Here is a 17,668-nt window from a genome sequence, read left to right on the forward strand (position 1 = left end):
TTTATGGGCACGGATGACAACTACGACGGCATCTACATGTGCAATTCGAGTTTGAGCTCTGCATAGTCACTAAAAGGCTATTCGTGATGGAAGTTCATCGACGAGCTTTGTAAAGGGAAGGAAAGGCTACAGCCAGCATAAATTATTGTATTGCGTCGTAATTTCTAGTACGGCAATTGATACTTTCCAAAACCATTTTGTTTTCGATGAGCATGCTTCCTTGAGCATGTAAACGTATAGTGGCGTTAATAAGGACGTAGCTGCATAATTGCGTTAAAAAGCGATATCTTTCGATAACTCTTATTAACTGTTAGTTGCTGTTGACGCACTGTCGTCAAAAGCAAGCACGTTGGCCTTTAGAAACCAACGCGATAGCAGTTACGAAACCACTAGAAACCCCTAGAAAAAACAGCTAGATAATTCAATTCACTTCATATTTTCACCATAAGTCAACAGAGGGAACAAAGAATTCTTTAGCTCCTTTCGGAGAGCTATGGAGCATGATCTGGGCGATGAAGCGATGGTCAACCCATCTGACCTCGCGGGGATGTCAATCCTGAGTGGGGAAGATATCAGGGTGACGCAGGAAACGACGACGACAATGGCCGTCCAGAGAAGCGTCGCCGACCAGCACAACACAAGGCGCCAGATTGGTCAACTGGCGCATTGTTCAGCAGCCGCCCATCAAGCTACTGTAGAGCAAATTAGCCAAGTACAGCAGCATCAGGACGTAATCGCGTCCAAGACGGCCGAATACTTGCAAGAGCAACATGACAGACAGCTGGAGTTGCAGGAGCAGCAAGAACAGTTTCGCCGTCAAATGGCTGAGCAGAGAAAGCAAATCGAGGAACAGCTACGACTCCTTAAGGCTGCAGAGGCAGCTTTTGGCGAGCAAGGACAGCGGCTACAGAGTCTAGCCGAAGCAGTTCGTCCGCACGTGGAAGCTCGGTGGGGGCTTTTCGCTCAGACCCCAATGGCTGTGTCCGGCGGGAGAAATGATGAAGACCGGAGCTGTCCGGACAGGACACCGACAGTGACGTTAGCAACTGGTGCAAATATGCCAGTGCCACCCCTGTATAGGGGAAGCTCAAAGAAAGAGAAACGAGATTTCATGATAGCGACATGGTATGTAAACGACGGATCGATGTTTTGAACCAAGGGACGCAAACTCAGGTTTTCGTCATGCCAATCGGAGCTTGCATAGAACAGAGCACGTTAGTGAGAATTTGCCGTTTCAAACTGTTCAAACAGGAAACCCAAGTCACGGAAGATGACTGGAAGAACTACTTTCTAGACGCTCGAAATCCGGATTACACAGCGTATAAGCGGCTGGACATCGAGATGCGCAAGTTAGCTATGGATGTGAGCTTGCTGGGCGCAGAGTCGAGAATGTCTCGTTTACTCGCTGATTTTTACAAGGTTGTGGATGGGGTCAACATGGAGAGCATTATCCATGAAGATCCTAAGCGAGTCGTGGGGTATCTTGTCGATGCATTGCGCCCTGAAGTTTTTCGCTCAGCTATCAAGGATAATCTGGATCTCGCTGCTGGCAAACATGTAAAAAAGGACGTGTCAGAATTTCTGCGCTGGTTAGAGCTCAAGTTGAGGAGTTCACGAAGTTCGAAACTCACATCCCGAGTAATCGGTTAGACAACAGCAGCTCTAGCCAACAGCAGCAGCGGGGTAAACCTTCCCGTAAATGGACTGGAAAGCAAGAGAACGCAGTTAGTGACGGTACGAACAAAAGTGCGGCAACCTCGTCGCAAGCCGAAGCTGCTGCCAGCAAGAGCCGAGCTGATCAAGGTGATCGCAAGAACAAAGGGCCCAGTAGTGACGTGTCTCGCCATGTGCGCTCCTGCTTTAAATACAGCGATTTATCTCACTCGGGTATCCCAGTGTCCGCAGGTCACTGATTTTGCCGAGGCAGAGCAGCTATATGAGGGGAAAACAGGCAAGAAAGATCGGCCAGAGAAGATCGTGGGTATAGCGCGGCTGCAGGATTCCACCCACTCATCGCTAAGTAGGACGCTGACATGTCGAGTGATGGACAGTGTTGATACGATTATCAAGCCTGATAGCGGCGCTGAAGTTAGCATGATAGCGCCGTGCCTTGTGGAAAAACTCAGAGCAAATCAAGTGTGGTTGCCACGAAGGAACTTGAGCCGTCCACAGGCTGTAAAGGGGGTTGGCACTACGCCTATCACAATTACAGAAGAAATGATTTTTTCCTTGCGGTTCGAGACGCCTGGCGGTCCGCTGGTCTTGAGAAATGTGAGCTGTTTGATCTCCCCGGACCCGTTGCCAGATCGTGTTGGAGATATCTTACTGTCTGATTCGGTAATGGAACGTTTGGGCTACGATCCGCTCAAACTGATTGAGTCTGCCCGGAGGGTCCAGCCTGAATACGATCTCAGCGATTTGGGTGGGACCGACAGTGACGCAGATGTATTCGCTTTCGGGATACAAAAGACGGATTTAACGCCTGAAGAAAAAGGGCTGAGTGCAGCCGAGGATGCTGCGTGTTTTTCTGTGCCAAATGCGGCGAATTCAGACGTTGAAAAGGTCAAGGCAGCGCTAAGAGAGGGCATTGAGGATGCTAAATCTAAAGGCGCGTCTCCTGAGTTTCTGGAGGAGGTGCGGAAGCTGTTAGAGGATCATATCGACGTGTTTAGTATGGCACTGGGTGGTGATCCACCTGTCGATATGCCACCAATGCGTATCAAGCTCAAGCCCGAAGCGACTCCAGTTCGATGTCACTCACGACGATATTCAGCTGCTCACCGTGAGTTTCTCGCTCGCCGCGTGAAAATGCTGATCGATGCCGACCTTTGTTACAGGAATCCATCCAGTGAGTGGTGTTCACCACCCCATGTAGTGCCAAAAGACGACGATCACCGGATGACAGTCGACGTTCGGGAAGCGAACAAGCGTGTTGTACCTGTAGTTTGGCCGATGCCCATACTGGAAGTCGAATTTGATCGACTAAAGGGCTGCAAGTTTTATTTTTCCGTGGATTTTTTCAAAGGTTTCTGGCAGTTTGGTGTTGCGATCGATTGCCGGGAAATTTACTCAATTCTCACGGAAATGGGAGTGATAACTCCTACTCGTGTCCTCATGGGGTGAACGAACAGTGTGGCGTACGTACAGTCCACGGTGCAAGCCATGTTCGGAGATCTATTTAATAACAACCTTCTTATCTGGATTGACGACCTTCTCAGTTACGCAGATTCGCCGGACAAACTGCTGGAGATATTGCGGAAAGTGCTTACTATCTGTGCTAAAAACGGTCTGAAGCTCAAGCCCTAGAAATGCAAGTTTTTCATGACTGAGGCGCTCTGGTGCGGCCGTGTGGTCTCAAGCGATGGTGTCCGGCATGACCCAGCACGAATCCTGGCTTTGCGCAATCTACCTGCGCCGACAACGGGCCAAGAATTGCAACAGTTTATGCGCGCTCAATTGGATGCGCATGTCAATCCCAGCCTTTAACAAGCTGGTCAACCCACTGGTAGTGTTCATGGAAAAATTGTACGCTGCCGCTGGTGGTCGGAAAAAGTCGATGGTGCGACGAGTGGTGCTAAAGGATGTGGGCTGGTCTAACGTAGAAATTGCTGGATTACAACACTGCAAAGATGCGCTCGAAAATGCGCTGACATTAGCGCATCCAGATCCTGAAAAACGTTTGTGTGTTTTTGCGGATGCCAGTGATTTACATTGGGGCGCAGCGATCACGCAAGGCCCAGTGGATCATCTCAATCGAGATTTCGAGGGCCAAAACCATGAGCCACTCATGATGCTAAGTGGGACTTTTTTTTGTGGGGCTAAGCGCTGGGCGATTGTTGAAAAAGAGGCTTTTGCTATCGTGGAAACCTGCAAACGAGCAGATTATCTCGTTCGTCGTCCGGATGGATTTAATCTGTATACCGACCACAGGAATTTGCGCTACATATTTGCGCCCACAACAGTGTTCTCTGGGTTCCGAAATATACGGCAGATAAACTTCACCGGTGGTCGCTGTTGTTAATGTCGCTGGACTATGAAATACACGACATATCGGGGGAAGCCAATGTTTGGGCGGATCTTCTGTCCCCTTGGGGATCATCTTTCGCTACGGTGGCAGCAAATCGGTTGACATCTCTCCCTACTTCACCTCAAGTGGATGAATCGATCGTGTGACCTACCCTAGGTCATATCCAGACAGCACACGAGAATGCGGATCATAACATGCCGGCAGAACTAGTGAAAGGGGCGGACAATATCCTACGTGATCTCTCCGGGCGAATTTGGGTGCCGGACGTATCAACGGATTTGCAGCTACGTCTGTGTATCATCGGTCACTTTGGAGCCACAGGACATCGTACCACCGATGTTACTTTAAAACACATCGCGGACAAGTGTTTTTGGTCGGACCTCGTGGCAGACGTGAAAGTTTTTGTGTCCAAGTGCCTGCATTGCGCAAGTATATCGGGGGGACCACCATTTCCCCGGCCGCTCGGCGAAGCCCTTCACGCAGAAAAACCGAATGAAGTTCTCCATTTTGAATACCTATCTCTTGGTGAGCCCACGACTAGACAAAATTACGTTCTTGTATTAAAAGATGATGCAGCCAATTATGTATGGCTAGTTCCTGCACTTTCAGCGACCGCCGATACTACTTACGACGCATTACTGGATTGGTTTGCAGCTTTCGGAATTTGCCATACTTGGGTATCTGATCAAGGAACACATTTCAAGAATCTGATCATTCAAGCCTTGCAACAAGCTCTCGGAGCCCAACATCACTTCACCACAGCCAGGTGCCCCTGGGCCAATGGTACAGTGGAGGTGGTGATGCGAGAGGTGCTCCGTTGTTGTCGTGCAATGCTTTCCGAATGGCGATTAGCTGAAGCAGAGTGGCCAAGGGTGGTAAAGATTGTCCAGCTGGTGCTCAACCAATCCCTTTCTCATCATTGAATGGGGTAGCGCCAGTCACGGTCATGACGGGTATCCCAGCAATGAACCCTGCGGAGCCGATCGTCACCCCAATTGGAGTTGAGCCGGCGACGATAGAAGACATTAAAGAAATTCGTGGTGTCAACTTCAAGAAGTCGAAGGAGGCTTTGGAAAAAATGCACAAGAACGTGGCAGAAGCTCGTAACCTCGCACGCAAAAATGGTCGAAAAAAGGCAGCCAAGCGCAGTTCTGAAATGGCGCAGTTCGCTATTGGGGATTTCGTTCTTTATGCAGACGTCTGGGCTCACCGTCGCTCTAAACTACGGGTCAAAGGGTGCGGCCCAGCACGTGTGGTTGATACTTCGTCCAATTGGATATTTGTTGTCGAAAACTTGCTGACCGGAGAGCGTCGCGAAGCACACGCCAGTCGTCTAAAGTTTTTTGCTGACGCTGAACTTGGAATTTCCGAAGATTTACTCGCTTAAGTAGCTCACAACAGTGAAGGCCATGTGGTGGAGGAACTCAAAGAAGCGCGTTACAATAGCACGGCGAAGACGCATGACCTGCTTGTCAAATGGAGAGGTCTCACAGAAGAGGAAAATTCCTGGGAACCAGTCCAGAACCTGATCGAGGATGTTCCAGTATTCGTAAAGCAATTTCTTACCAACAACCAAGACATTCCGGCGATAGTGAAGCTCATGGAAGACCTCAACTGGTCTACAATGTAGACCCTGCACTTCAGCTTCATCGAAGGGGGAAGTGTTGTTTGCTGTCGACGCACTGTCGTCAAAAGCAAGCACGTTGGCCTTCAGAAACCAACGCGATAGCAGTTAAGAAACCACTAGGAACCCCTAGAAAAAGCAGCTAGATAACTCAATTCACTTCATATTTTCACTTCAAGTCAACAGAGGGAACATTAACAAACTCACACTGCACCATAAAAACACCTTTCATTACTTGTTTAATAGACTGGATTCAAAAGTTGCTCAAAAGTTCGCAACACTTTTCACGACAATGTTACCGTAAATTAAATTTTACGACATTCAGATTTGCGTACAAATTCTTCTTGAAGTGACAGCATTTCAGAAATCAGAATACGTTGCAAATTTGATCGCTTCAGACGAAAAAAATATCATCGGGGGCAGCTAACTGCACGAGATAAAAGAAGCTACATTGCCTAGTATCCGGACACCGTATTGTTATCCGCCATCCCTTCGACTTCGCGACGGCATTGACGTCAAGTAGATGAAAGAGGGAAAATTACGATGCTCTTTTCGGACCCCACTCATAAACCGGCACATAACTTTTGAAAGACAAAACCGAACTCGTTTTGGTCACAGCTTCAATCCGGTAAATAGTTGCTCTTTAAGCTTCATTGCGCTCTTCCTCAATAACTCATCGTATCGTGTCCCTAATTACCTAGAATGTCCACGCTTCTTCAGCACAGTACGTTGACTGTACATGTACGTTAGCGTGCACTAACACGCCATACGTCTCAATCATTTCTTTCCCTCATCAACGGGCTATATAAAAGTTCGACAACTAAAATTACTCTTCGTTTGATACTCCCAATTTGGAGAACGACTCGTGCAGTCTTTACATTCTGATTTTGTACGAATAAGCGACAACTTGTTCAGCGTGATAGGAGTCTATGGTGAAGTGGCACATTGGCACCTACGCTCGGTTGCGGCCTCCTCGCCGAGGACATGACTGTGCTAAGTTTGATCTCGGTATGCGCTGCGTTTGCGGGCTAAAACTAAACTGATATGCTACGAAACTAAGGTGCTCTTTTGTTGTCTGATAGAAAGGGTTGGCGATGGGCGATTTAGCAAAACGGTGATTGCGTTTCCTCCTCCTGATGACGACCAGCCTCGAATGCACCTGAAGCAGCGTGATGGCGTCGACTTCCACTATAATGACGTTTTTGATCCCAGCGTCTCGCAGGAGCAGGTTTTCAACGAAGTCTGCCTCGTATGTGTCTCCTTATCTTCGCTTCAATTGTGTTTTAGGTTGATTGACTTTTGTGTTGTCGGTAGGATATCGTGTTCAGTGCTTTGGACGGCTACAATGGGACTATTCTTGCTTATGGGCAAACTGGCTCGGGCAAGACGTACACAATCACGGGAGGTGAACACTATGCCGACCGCGGTATTATTCCTCGTGTACTCTCCACTATCTTTGAGGAATTCGAGAAGCGACCAAACATGCGCTATTCATGTTATATTTCCTATCTTGAAATTTACAATGAAAATGCCTACGACTTGCTGGATCGGTAAGTTGTTGGTGTCATCATCGTTAGTATTGACACTAATCTTGTTCATGTTTATATTTTATAAGCTCTCACACGGATCAGCCGATTGAAGAGTGGACGAAAGTTCATCTTATGGATGATGACGAAGGAGACATGCATTTCCGAAATTTGGGGTTAGTTAACCTGCATATTTTTATATCGTTATGCAGAATGCTAACTGATCCGCTGTGCTGTAGTGTTTTTGAGGCCGTATCCGAAGAAGAAGCTCTGAACCTTCTCTTCCTTGGAAACATGAACCGCGTTACGAGTGATACCCCCATGAACCAGGTAAAAAAAGAGAGAGTAAGGTCGTTGTCGGTCTCGTTTTCAAACGATCATACGCTTTTTGGCAGGCATCATCGCGCTCGCATTCAATCTTCAGTGTCATGATCGAGTCCCGTCCAATGGACTCGGACTTAATCGTCACGTCCAAGCTTCACTTAGTTGACCTAGCGGGCTCTGAACGTGTCTACAAACGAGAAGGGACGCAACGAATGCGGTCTGAAGGCAAACATATCAACCTTTCTCTTCACCACCTTGAACAGGTAATTATTTTTGGTAAACATTTGTAATATTTTGTTTTTTTCTAACACGTTAAAAATGCAGGTGATCTTATCACTTAGAACCAAAAAGAACGCAGTGTCAAAGACGTATCACATTCCGTACCGCAACTCGATGCTTACATCTGTACTCCGTGGCAGTCTGGGCGGTAATTGCAAGTCGGTGTTCATAGCAACACTTAATCCGGAGACTGATTTTCTGGATGAATCCATTTCGACTTGTCGCTTCATGCAACGCTGTTCTGAAGTAACTGTGGATATTGTAGTGAACACCGAGGTGGACACTGAGAAGCGTTTGGAGGTAGTCGAAAAACGCAACGCTGAGCTCGAGACAACGAATCTTGAGCTACTGCAGAGAGCAGTCCAACTTGAGAACGACATCAAAGACCAAGCTCTTCACTTTGCTAAACAGGAACAACAATGGGGACGGCGTCTTACCTTATCGCAAGAAGAGACCCAAGCTGCTTTGACTGTAGCAAAGATTGCTCAAGAGAAATTGGATCAAGTGGCCTGGATGCAGTGTGAGGAGATCGTCGAAAGGCTACTGCTCACTGGTGACTTACCACGTGAAGAACTGGACAAACCAGTTAGTCAAGGTGAGTTTGGAGAGGATCGACTTTTGTATGAAGCGGTTGTACAAGAGATCAGAGAATTGGGGATGGCCACTGCTCTCGGATGTCTGGTAGTTCTAAAAGAGAAAACGTTTTCCGCATCGAATACTGCTACTGAATTGCAAGAACTCATGGCCAAGCAAACTCGAACAGTGGAAATACTCGAACAGCGATTGCTAGAGCAAAAGCGTGAGGCTGAACTGTTGAAAGAACAAATTCAGAAAATTACCGAGTCTTCGAAATCTGACGAGCCAAAGAAGTCGATTTCTCGATCGAAATCACATTCGGGAAGTCTTCGGAAGCGTCATCCTCGAACGTCCGAAAGCGAAAAGGGGAGTGTGGGGGATTGGAACAGTGTCAGCGACAGTGAAAATGATACCGAAGCCTCAGAGACCCACGAATATGATCGGCCGTCAGCGAACCGATTGCATAGTGCACGCAATAAAGCAGAAGCTATGCGCAAGGTCTCCAAGCGATCAGAGTATAGCAACCCGAGTATCTCGGAAGATGTTCCTAATTCTAAGCAGACGACTGTTCGAGGGGCTGCTTTGACAACGGAAGGGGAAGAGAGCTCTACTCCTAAGACGTCGGGCAGTGACTTGATTCGTAAACGAATGGAGCTCTTATGCAGTGGAAGTTTGTTTGTTAAGTACGGACGCTATGGAAAGCCCCACGTGCGCTTCGTTTGGTGCTCTTCGGACCTCGAGTATCTCCATTACCGCCAAGTGAACCGGACAGTTCCGAAGGCGACTATACCGACGCGTTCTGTCGTGAGAGTTTGTAGTGGTCAGGAAACTCGAGTTTTCGAGCGCGCAAAGCAACCAGAACGGGCGCCACATTGTTTCTCAGTTGAATACGAAGAGAGCCGCACGTTGGATCTCGAGGTAAGTTATGGATTTTAGAAAAGGATGAGGTCCTAAAATTTGACAACACTTTTCATCATTAGGTTGCAGATGGTGAAAGCCCTGAAGTCAAGAAGACCAAACGTAACGACTGGGTGGAAGCTTTACAATTCCTGCTCAAGCTGAAAGCAACTTCTAGACGAAAAACTAATGATTCTACGGGGTCCATTAACTAGATTAAGTCAAAACTACTTGAGAACGAAGTACCACCCGTTCTATCCTTACTTGCTTAGAAATCTCCAGCAAAAACCCAGCGCACTTTCTCCGCCGTTCCTCCGATTCATGCGGTCCATGAACGCATTGTTCGTTTGGACTCCAACCCCTCAAGTCGATTTGATACTACCTGGAAGATGTCAACTGCTTCAGTCGTAGCTCTCATTTACCTCTTGTCTTTCGTGGCGGCTGACCAGCCGAGTACCATGGTGATCTCTGCTCAAGACAACCAAATGAAGGGCGTAATCGCCGGATTGCGAGGACGTGGCACTTTTACCAATACCAACACGGTGATCACGGCCCAAGATAACCAAATGAAGGGCATTGCCCACAGATTGCGAGGAGCTGGCACTTTCGTGCTTGTCGGTGTGGTCACCAGCACGAATTACGGTAAAAGTAGCAATGTCTTCAACAAGGTCCTCCTATCGAAGAGCGACCGCACGAAGCTTGCGCAGACAATCTAAGAGATGATGACAAACAGCCCTGAGACCGGCTTGAGCATGGAAGCCATTTCCAGTCTCTTGTCGCGTGTTGCGACGATCCCTGGGGTTCTTTCTAACACTGCGGGTATCATTTCAGCGACAAGAAGCGGGGACACTGGTGCGTTAATTGGTTACGTTGTGCCTTTGCTTAGCGCACTTCCTGCTACTTTAGCGTCCACCTCGGGTTCTCCAATGATTTCACCGACCGTGCCAGTCATTGTCCCCGTCCTGACGCCCACTGCTCCTATGGCGTCACTCTACGCTACGACAGCTCCCACTACGTCGGCCTAAGTGAAGCGGATCAAAACAACGGATTCTTTCAAAATATTTCTGACGCTATTTTCGTAATTCATTCTCAAAAACGTATATTTGCATTTCTTTAGGAATGGAATTTAAATGCTACAACCCACGAGCGTACCCTTTACATGGTCGGTCGATGGTAGTTGCCATTTACTATGGCTTGCAAGTCAAACTGCACTCCTCGCAGCGTCATTTTAGACGTGGACGTTCTTGCCGTTCAGCGAGTTGAGGATAGTCAGGACGTCACGAAGGACACCGGTGGCGCTAGCTGCGGCACCGGTACCGGAGCCCTTAAGAACCAATGAGTTGGGGTACTGCACCGACGAGAAGCCAAAGGCGATCTCGTTGTCCTTAGTGTAAAAGGCTGGGTGGTCCTCACTCACCAGCAAAGGCTGAATCTTGGCTTGAATGGAAGGGAACTTGGACAGATCGATGGAGGCAACATAGTGGAGACGCTTGTTCTCTGCTACAGCCGGTGCGTAATATTTCTCATGGAAAACCTCATCGTAAGCTTGTAATCCCGAGACAATGTCGTCCACTTCCATGTCGTTAGACCACGTGATCGTATCGAGCACACTTTGAGGAATTAAAGGCTCCAACTGGACAGCGTTCGGGTTAATGTGCACACCAAGAGCACGTGCCAACACGACGACCTTAGCGACCATATCTGTACCGGTAAAGTCCTCACGAGGGTCCCGTTCGCAGTATCCTTTACGAAGAACTAGACCCACCGCTTCCGAAAGTTTCTTGCCCTTCATGACCTCATTAGCGACGAAGTTCATGGACCCACTTAACGACGTCTCGATACCAAGAACGCGGTCGCCTGTACGCAAGATGTTGCCCAGTGTGTCGATAACTGGGAGACTGGCACCGATCGTTGAAGTGTACATGAAGAAGGTGCGGCCAGTTTTGGCACGGGAAGTGGCTACACTCTCACGTGACGAGGTCGGAGGTAGACGACACACGGAGCGTGCGTTCGACGCGACGACGTGGATACCACGTTCGATACACGCCGAGTACAGGTCTTGAGTGTTGCCCTGCCCAGAGCAGTCGATCAGGATGGGGATAGCCAAGTCTTGAAGCTCATCCAGCTGCTCTAACGACGGAGCGCCAGCGTACGCACTGGATACACTGACAGATGCAGACACGACGGTAGTAGTGCTCTTACAGTCTTGTAAACGGGTGATAAGCTCTTCGAATGTAAAGCCCTTGGGGTTGTACAGGAAGTCGCAACAATTGGAGCCGAAGCCCACGATGTTGACGCGCGTTTTGTGTTGATATCGGTAGAGTTCTTGCTGTTTCTGGAGCTGACGTACGACGCCCAAGGTAATGTGGTTGCAGCCTAACAAGACGACGTTGGTGACGAGATAATCGACGTTGAACGCGTCATGTACACGACGCACTGCCACCTTCGTGTCGACCCCACGGATGACACAACTCAAAGACCGCGAGCTGGTCCCCTGTCCGACTGCTAGCACTTCAATCCCTGCGTCTGCTAGAGCGCCGAAGAACTTGGTCTGGTTATAAGGGACCTTGGACAAATCTTCCGCCACAACGGACAACATCGTCACAGGCGACTCGGAATTAAGAGGATCTACTTCATGAGACTCAATCTCAGTACTCAACTCGGCATTGATAGCAGCACAGGCGATGGCCTCAGCACCACGAGGCACCACGACACTGATGGCTTGTCCGTGAGCTCCACGGATCGAGAGCCACACGGGGATTTTGAGTTCTTCGAGAGCTTTGGTCACACGAGCACCGATGTTCTCCTGTTGATGAGGGTCCGTACTGCCGTCCTGTAGGATACGCGTACGAGCTTCGATGATCGCCAGGTTCTCCAGAGACGTCGTGCAGGTCTCTCGTGTACCCGAACGTCCGACACCGCTGATGTACGTGCCGTGGCCTTTCGGGTCCATAGTGTTGCGGATAAGCATCGTCACGTCGCCCTTAATTAGGGGCACCATAGTGCGTGCGTGGAACATGCGAGTGCCGTATACCGCAAGCTCCAGAGCTTCGTGATGGTTTAGATGTGAGAGAGCCACCGCACGGTCTACAATACAAGGATCTGCGGTCATAACACCCGAGATATCGGTGTTAATTAACACGTAGTCGGCGCCCAGAGAAGAGCCCACTAAAGTGGCTGTGTAGTCCGATCCATTACGTCCCAATGTGGTCGTACGACCACTTCGGGTGCTACCTATAAAGCCCGTGATAACCGGTAAAGTATTGGGCTTCCAGTGCTCGGATAACTGCTGTAGCTTCTCCTTGGACTCGTCAAAGAGAACCTTGGCACAGCCATGGGTGTCGTCTGTGGTTAGCCAGTCTCTAGCGTCCAGGAAGAAAGCCTCGACGCCTGATTTACTCAGCAGCTTGGCGACGATATTGGCGCTGATACGTTCGCCAAATGACAGCACCGTGTCCGTCGCTGCTGCTGTCTGCTCCTGAAGGAGACAGATACCGTACAGCAGCTCACGGAGAGGCTTAAAGTGGTTCAAAATGACCTCAGTCATGTCCTCAATGTCCGCCACTTCAAGTTCTTTCTGTGTATCATGTGCGTTCACAAGCGTCTGCGCCTGAATCTTGTCCACAACTGTCAAGGCGCTGTCGGCGTCTCCTTTCGCTGCGAACGCTACAGCTTCTAGTAGATGATCGGTCGTGTGGCCCATTGCAGACACTACGACGGCCAAGACGCGATCTCTCTCCTCGCGGACGATGCGTACAAGGCCGCAGAGTCTCGACGGACTGCCCACGGATGTGCCGCCGAACTTGTAGACGTTGCGCTTGCCATTGCGGTGATCTAAGTGGCTAAATTCAGCGTCGGCTGCGCCTGAGAGCGACAAGGAGTCGCCGTCTAGAGACAGCGGATTGTCTAAAACCTCCTTGGGCCAGTTGGCGCCGATGAGCATCGACGGAGACGTACAGTCCATCTTCGCAGGTCCGTTCGTGAATGACTGGAGTGGGTCTGTTGATACGAAAGGCGATGGTGACTAATTCGGTGAGGTGATTGGTTAATTATAATAGATTCATGCTGCGGCATTGGATTAAAATAGAAAACAGTTGGATTTGTGATGTCCGGGCTGAAGTTTACGGCGTTTACGTCGTCGAAAGCGTTGAGCATGGTACTCTACATTTGGACTTCATGGGGGCAATAACGTCCCCGACGAAAGTCATTAACGATGAATCTGCTGCTAAAGCCAAGGAAATTCGGTCTAAAAACACCGCAGTTAAAGCGGATTCCGAGCGTCGAGTGCGGTCGTGGTATGCGCACATGGTGTTGATCCACTTGTCCGAGTTTGGCGCTGAAGCCGCGCGTGGTCTCGTACTACCGACGCTGTTTACATATGTACAAGAACTTGGTGGGGGCATGACGGATATCGGTCTTCTCACTGCCCTCTTCAGTGTGGGGAGGTTCTTCTCGTCGCTCTTGTTCGGATGGCTTTGTGACCGCACGTCGTTTCGAGTGCTGTACAATGTGGCTGGAGGGTGTGCAGTACTAGGGAACGTGTTGTACATCTTGCCATACAGTCCGTCAGTACACAGTAGAACGGTGCTTGCGTTAAGTCGATTTGTCATCGGATTTGGCGCCGGTAATCGAAGTGTTTGTCGCGCTAACATCGCGATGCTCACACGAGTGGATCAGAGACTTCAATACTTCACCCTGTTTGCAACAGTGGTTTTCCTAGCATACGCGTTAACTCCAGGACTCGGCAGTGTCGTTGGGGACACAGAGATCAAGATGGGAGGCGATCTGATCCAGTTTAACCGCTTCACAGCTCCAGGGTTCCTGCTTGTCGCACTCAATTTGGTCACAATCGTCTTTAACAACCTCATCTACGACGACTCAATATCTCGCGATGACGCTCCGGACTCTCCAACAATTGTCGAGGCTACAGCTACTTCATCACCGAGCAGCACAAAGCCAACCGAGACGACTCTAACTGTTGTTGTCAATGATATCGACGTTGACAAGAAGGCATCACAAGCTATTCACAGAGAGATAGCACCGTCTATTCTCTCGGATCGTGCGGTGACAGTGGGGATGTTGGCGTTTATCTTCTTAAACTTCATCGCTCGTGGCATTCTCTCGATTTTCGAGACTGTCAACGTCCCGCTCTTCCTGGAAATGACCAACCGAATGACTGCCGCGGAGCAGGACTCGGTGGAGGCAACACAAGATGCATCGACGTTCTACCTTGTAGTTGGTCTGCTGGGATTGGTATCCTACGGCTCCGTACAGTTCCTACGCAAGAAAGTGTCCGACGTGAGTTTCTTACTCTTCGGCTTCTCCATGCTACTCGTAGGCAACGCAATTCTCTTGACATTATGTGCGGACATGCACGTAAATAACGCGCGAAGCGATGACGTGGATGAAGATCATTCTCAGCTTCAATTTAACGTCTTTGTCGTTGCTGAAGTGTTCGTTTGGAGCATTGGGTGTCCGTTAACTTCGGCAGTAGTGGTGTCTGCATTCTCGAAAGTGCTCGGTTCAAGACCTCAAGGTTTTCTCATGGGCGTATTCGGCGCGTCTGCGTCTGTAGCACGGATGGTGTTGCCATTCCTGCCCAGTTTATTGGCCTCTTGGCCACTTCTCTTCCTTATCAGTATGGTTCTGTGTGCGATCTGTATCCTCGTACTCGCACTCTATCTCGGATTCATCTCCAGACAACGTGCGGATAAACTAACGGTAACTTACGATAGCGTCCAATTACATTCAGACGGACGGGAACAAGTTTAAAAATAACGTTAATTACAAATACATGTAACCAAATAAAGATCCTTTTGGGTAAAGAAAAATGGAGCTGAAAGTCACGCTGATCTGTGGACGTGACTACAGCGTCTTGAGCAACACGGTACTGTCGTAAATACCAATTTATTCGCTGGACAAGACAGCAGGTTGCCTTCACGTCGTGGGATCTGTTGGAATCCCTTGACTCGGTGTCTATTAGTATGTGATATTGACAAAAGCTGTGTGCACGCGTACGCTGTCAGCTTCGGACGTGATGATACAGGAAAGATGAAGATGCTATTGAACCACAATAATCCTGTGGGGACTATCGGGAGTCACGGCTCTGGACCAGGTCAATTTAACTATCCCGTCGCGGCTGCTGTGAATCTTAGAGGAGAAGTCGCGGTAGCTGACGGAAAATCAAGTCGCGTCCAGATATTCTCCGGGAGTGGTGAGTTAGAGCACTCATTTGGACGTCCAGGCTCTGCACGAGGGGAGTTTAAAGGCATTAGTGATGTAAAGTTCACGCCACGAGGTCATCTTGCCATTGTGGACTCTGGGAATCATCGGATTCAAGCTGTGAGTGCAACGGGGAATGTTGTCCAGGTGATTGGTCAACACGGCTGGAAACTTGGACAGTTTGTCAACCCATGTGCTCTAACTGTCAATGGAAAAGGCGAGTATTTCGTGTGTGATGAAGGTAACAAACGCATCCAGAGACTATCGGATAGAGGAAGGCCTCTATTGGAGTGGGGAAGTCGTCGTGGACCCATTCCGGAACCTGAAATGACACCGTTTTTGGCTACGAACGATGAACGTCAACCAGTAATTTACTCGGTATTTGACGCCCCGTGTGATGTAGAAACTGGTCTTCATGGAGAGATCATTGTGTGTGACGCTGGAAGACGCGAACTTCTGGTATTCTCGGACGTTGGAATCTGTCTCCACGTTGTCAGTGCACCTCAGATTTTCCAGACGAACAGTCCAACCGCAATAGCGATTTGTTCCAATATGTTGGTGACAATGACTAAGATTAAACTGGACGATCAGACCGGCGACAACAACAATTATATGCTTGCAGCTTTTCCTCCTGAGAAACGAGTGCGAGTTGGACGCTTTGAGACGATGCCAGTGCATTGCGCTGTCGATATTGCGTGTTATTTAACCTACTCCGACGCCCTGTATGTGCGCTTAGTCAGTCGCTACTTCCACCAAATCTGTCGGCACCTACGCAACCAGTGGAAACTCTTCCCACTCACTCCAGGACATTCTACTATAACGAAATACAATCGAGTGGTGTCACCAGCTACTGGTCTGATTGCAGTAGAAGAAGCTTTCCAGAAGTGGGGGCTGCGCATTTATAAACCATCCAATCGTATACGGAAGCACGTGATGGATTTCCACGGAGGTTTTTGTCGTGCTCTCAGCACGTTGTACGGTTCGATATTCTGTTATCAATACGAAGACCTTCTTCTGGCATTTTTTAGATTCTTCACGTCATCGACTTCTGAGTCTTCTCATGAAAAAGAGGAAATCGATAGAGCTGCGTTTATTGAAATTGTGACGCAAATTGAAGAAGTGCACGCAGAAGTGCGTACTTGGGAACAATGTACTCCTTTTTCTCTATGCACGGCCAATGCAGTGGCTTTGCCGAGGATAAAATTTGTTGAATACCAAGCCGTGACTTCTGGTGAAGTACCGCTACCGAAATCTCTCCAGCAAATTGAAAATGCACAGCAACACCAGCTAAAGAAGTTGCTACAAAAGTTTGTAACATTGTGACGAAGTACTGTACTTGCTGATAGAAAAATGCTGCCGATACACAGTGGGGGGACTCGCTGGGCCGGGTGTCTCGCTGAAGTTGACTGACTGAACTCGTGCAAGCGCCGTGGATTGCACGGTTTCAACTTGCTCATCTTTGGAAATGATAGTTTTCTTTTCTTGGGCTTTTCTCGGATGCAGCAGGGTCGCGCACAACCAAATACATACCCGTTAAACGAACCTGCAGCAAAATATTCGCTATTTCTCCAGGAATTATCGTTCTAACGACCTTATCAAATTGCAAATAACATGTCAATGTTGCGTCGGCCCACTGTCACTTTACAGTGAAGAGAAGAATTCGCGTCCGCCAATAGTGACGGGGGGTTCGTCGTTGACAAATCGGAACAATGACACTCACTCAGCCATTGGAGCTGGGGACGCCGAACACAAATATCCATAACTAGTGACAGTAGTGCGTCTTCACTGAATCAGATCGATCGTTTCCTGCGAGGGGGAGTCTTCACTGTGAGCCCGCGCTTCTCGGAATTTATTGAGCTCCTTCGCACGATAAAAATCTCGTTTAGGAGCAATGCTGGAGTAATAATGAATGCAAACCCACGACAAATAATACTCGAGCACCATTATTTTTTTATCTGTACGCAGCCAGCAATATCCTTTAGGAGCAACAGCGCCACTGATATTAAAACTGGTTCCATCAGCTTCTGGCATCTATCGTAATTCTACATGAAGCTAAGATCCAATGATGTACCACACACATCGTACACAAAGCAAACATAATCATGAAGATCAAGGTGCTCTACTTCGCGTCGGCGCGAGAGGAGATCGGTCTGCGCGAGGAGACGCTGGAGACGGACGATCGTAAGAGCGTCA

At 48.8% G+C, this 17,668-nt stretch overlaps 4 protein-coding genes across 4 annotated transcripts; 3 read left to right on the forward strand and 1 right to left on the reverse strand.

Moving 5' to 3' along the window:
- Window positions 1-6,580: 6,580 nt before the first annotated feature.
- Window positions 6,581-9,292, forward strand: PITG_13923 (kinesin-like protein; the record flags this gene model as incomplete). Its single annotated transcript, XM_002899544.1, has 7 exons — window positions 6,581-6,659; window positions 6,734-6,900; window positions 6,966-7,201; window positions 7,267-7,353; window positions 7,417-7,507; window positions 7,573-7,764; window positions 7,826-9,292. 7 exons carry the CDS (start codon window positions 6,581-6,583, stop codon window positions 9,290-9,292), a joined length of 2,319 nt encoding a protein of 772 aa, XP_002899590.1.
- A 1,189-nt stretch (window positions 9,293-10,481) lies between these two features.
- On the reverse strand, window positions 10,482-13,217 carry PITG_13924 (bifunctional aspartokinase/homoserine dehydrogenase, putative; the record flags this gene model as incomplete). Its single annotated transcript, XM_002899545.1, has 1 exon — window positions 10,482-13,217. One exon carries the CDS (start codon window positions 13,215-13,217, stop codon window positions 10,482-10,484), a length of 2,736 nt encoding a protein of 911 aa, XP_002899591.1.
- A 341-nt stretch (window positions 13,218-13,558) lies between these two features.
- Window positions 13,559-15,025, forward strand: PITG_13925 (Major Facilitator Superfamily (MFS); the record flags this gene model as incomplete). Its single annotated transcript, XM_002899546.1, has 2 exons — window positions 13,559-14,170; window positions 14,288-15,025. The coding sequence occupies 2 exons, from the start codon at window positions 13,559-13,561 to the stop codon at window positions 15,023-15,025; spliced, it is 1,350 nt and encodes a 449-aa protein (XP_002899592.1).
- A 58-nt stretch (window positions 15,026-15,083) lies between these two features.
- On the forward strand, window positions 15,084-16,798 carry PITG_13926 (uncharacterized protein; the record flags this gene model as incomplete). The annotated part of the gene is made up of 3 exons (XM_002899547.1): window positions 15,084-15,114; window positions 15,177-16,625; window positions 16,695-16,798. The coding sequence occupies 3 exons, from the start codon at window positions 15,084-15,086 to the stop codon at window positions 16,796-16,798; spliced, it is 1,584 nt and encodes a 527-aa protein (XP_002899593.1).
- Window positions 16,799-17,668: the final 870 nt, after the last annotated feature.

This window comes from Phytophthora infestans, genomic scaffold (genome assembly GCF_000142945.1).
Source record: "Phytophthora infestans T30-4 supercont1.30 genomic scaffold, whole genome shotgun sequence".
Classification (NCBI taxonomy): Eukaryota; Oomycota; class Peronosporomycetes; order Peronosporales; family Peronosporaceae; genus Phytophthora; species Phytophthora infestans.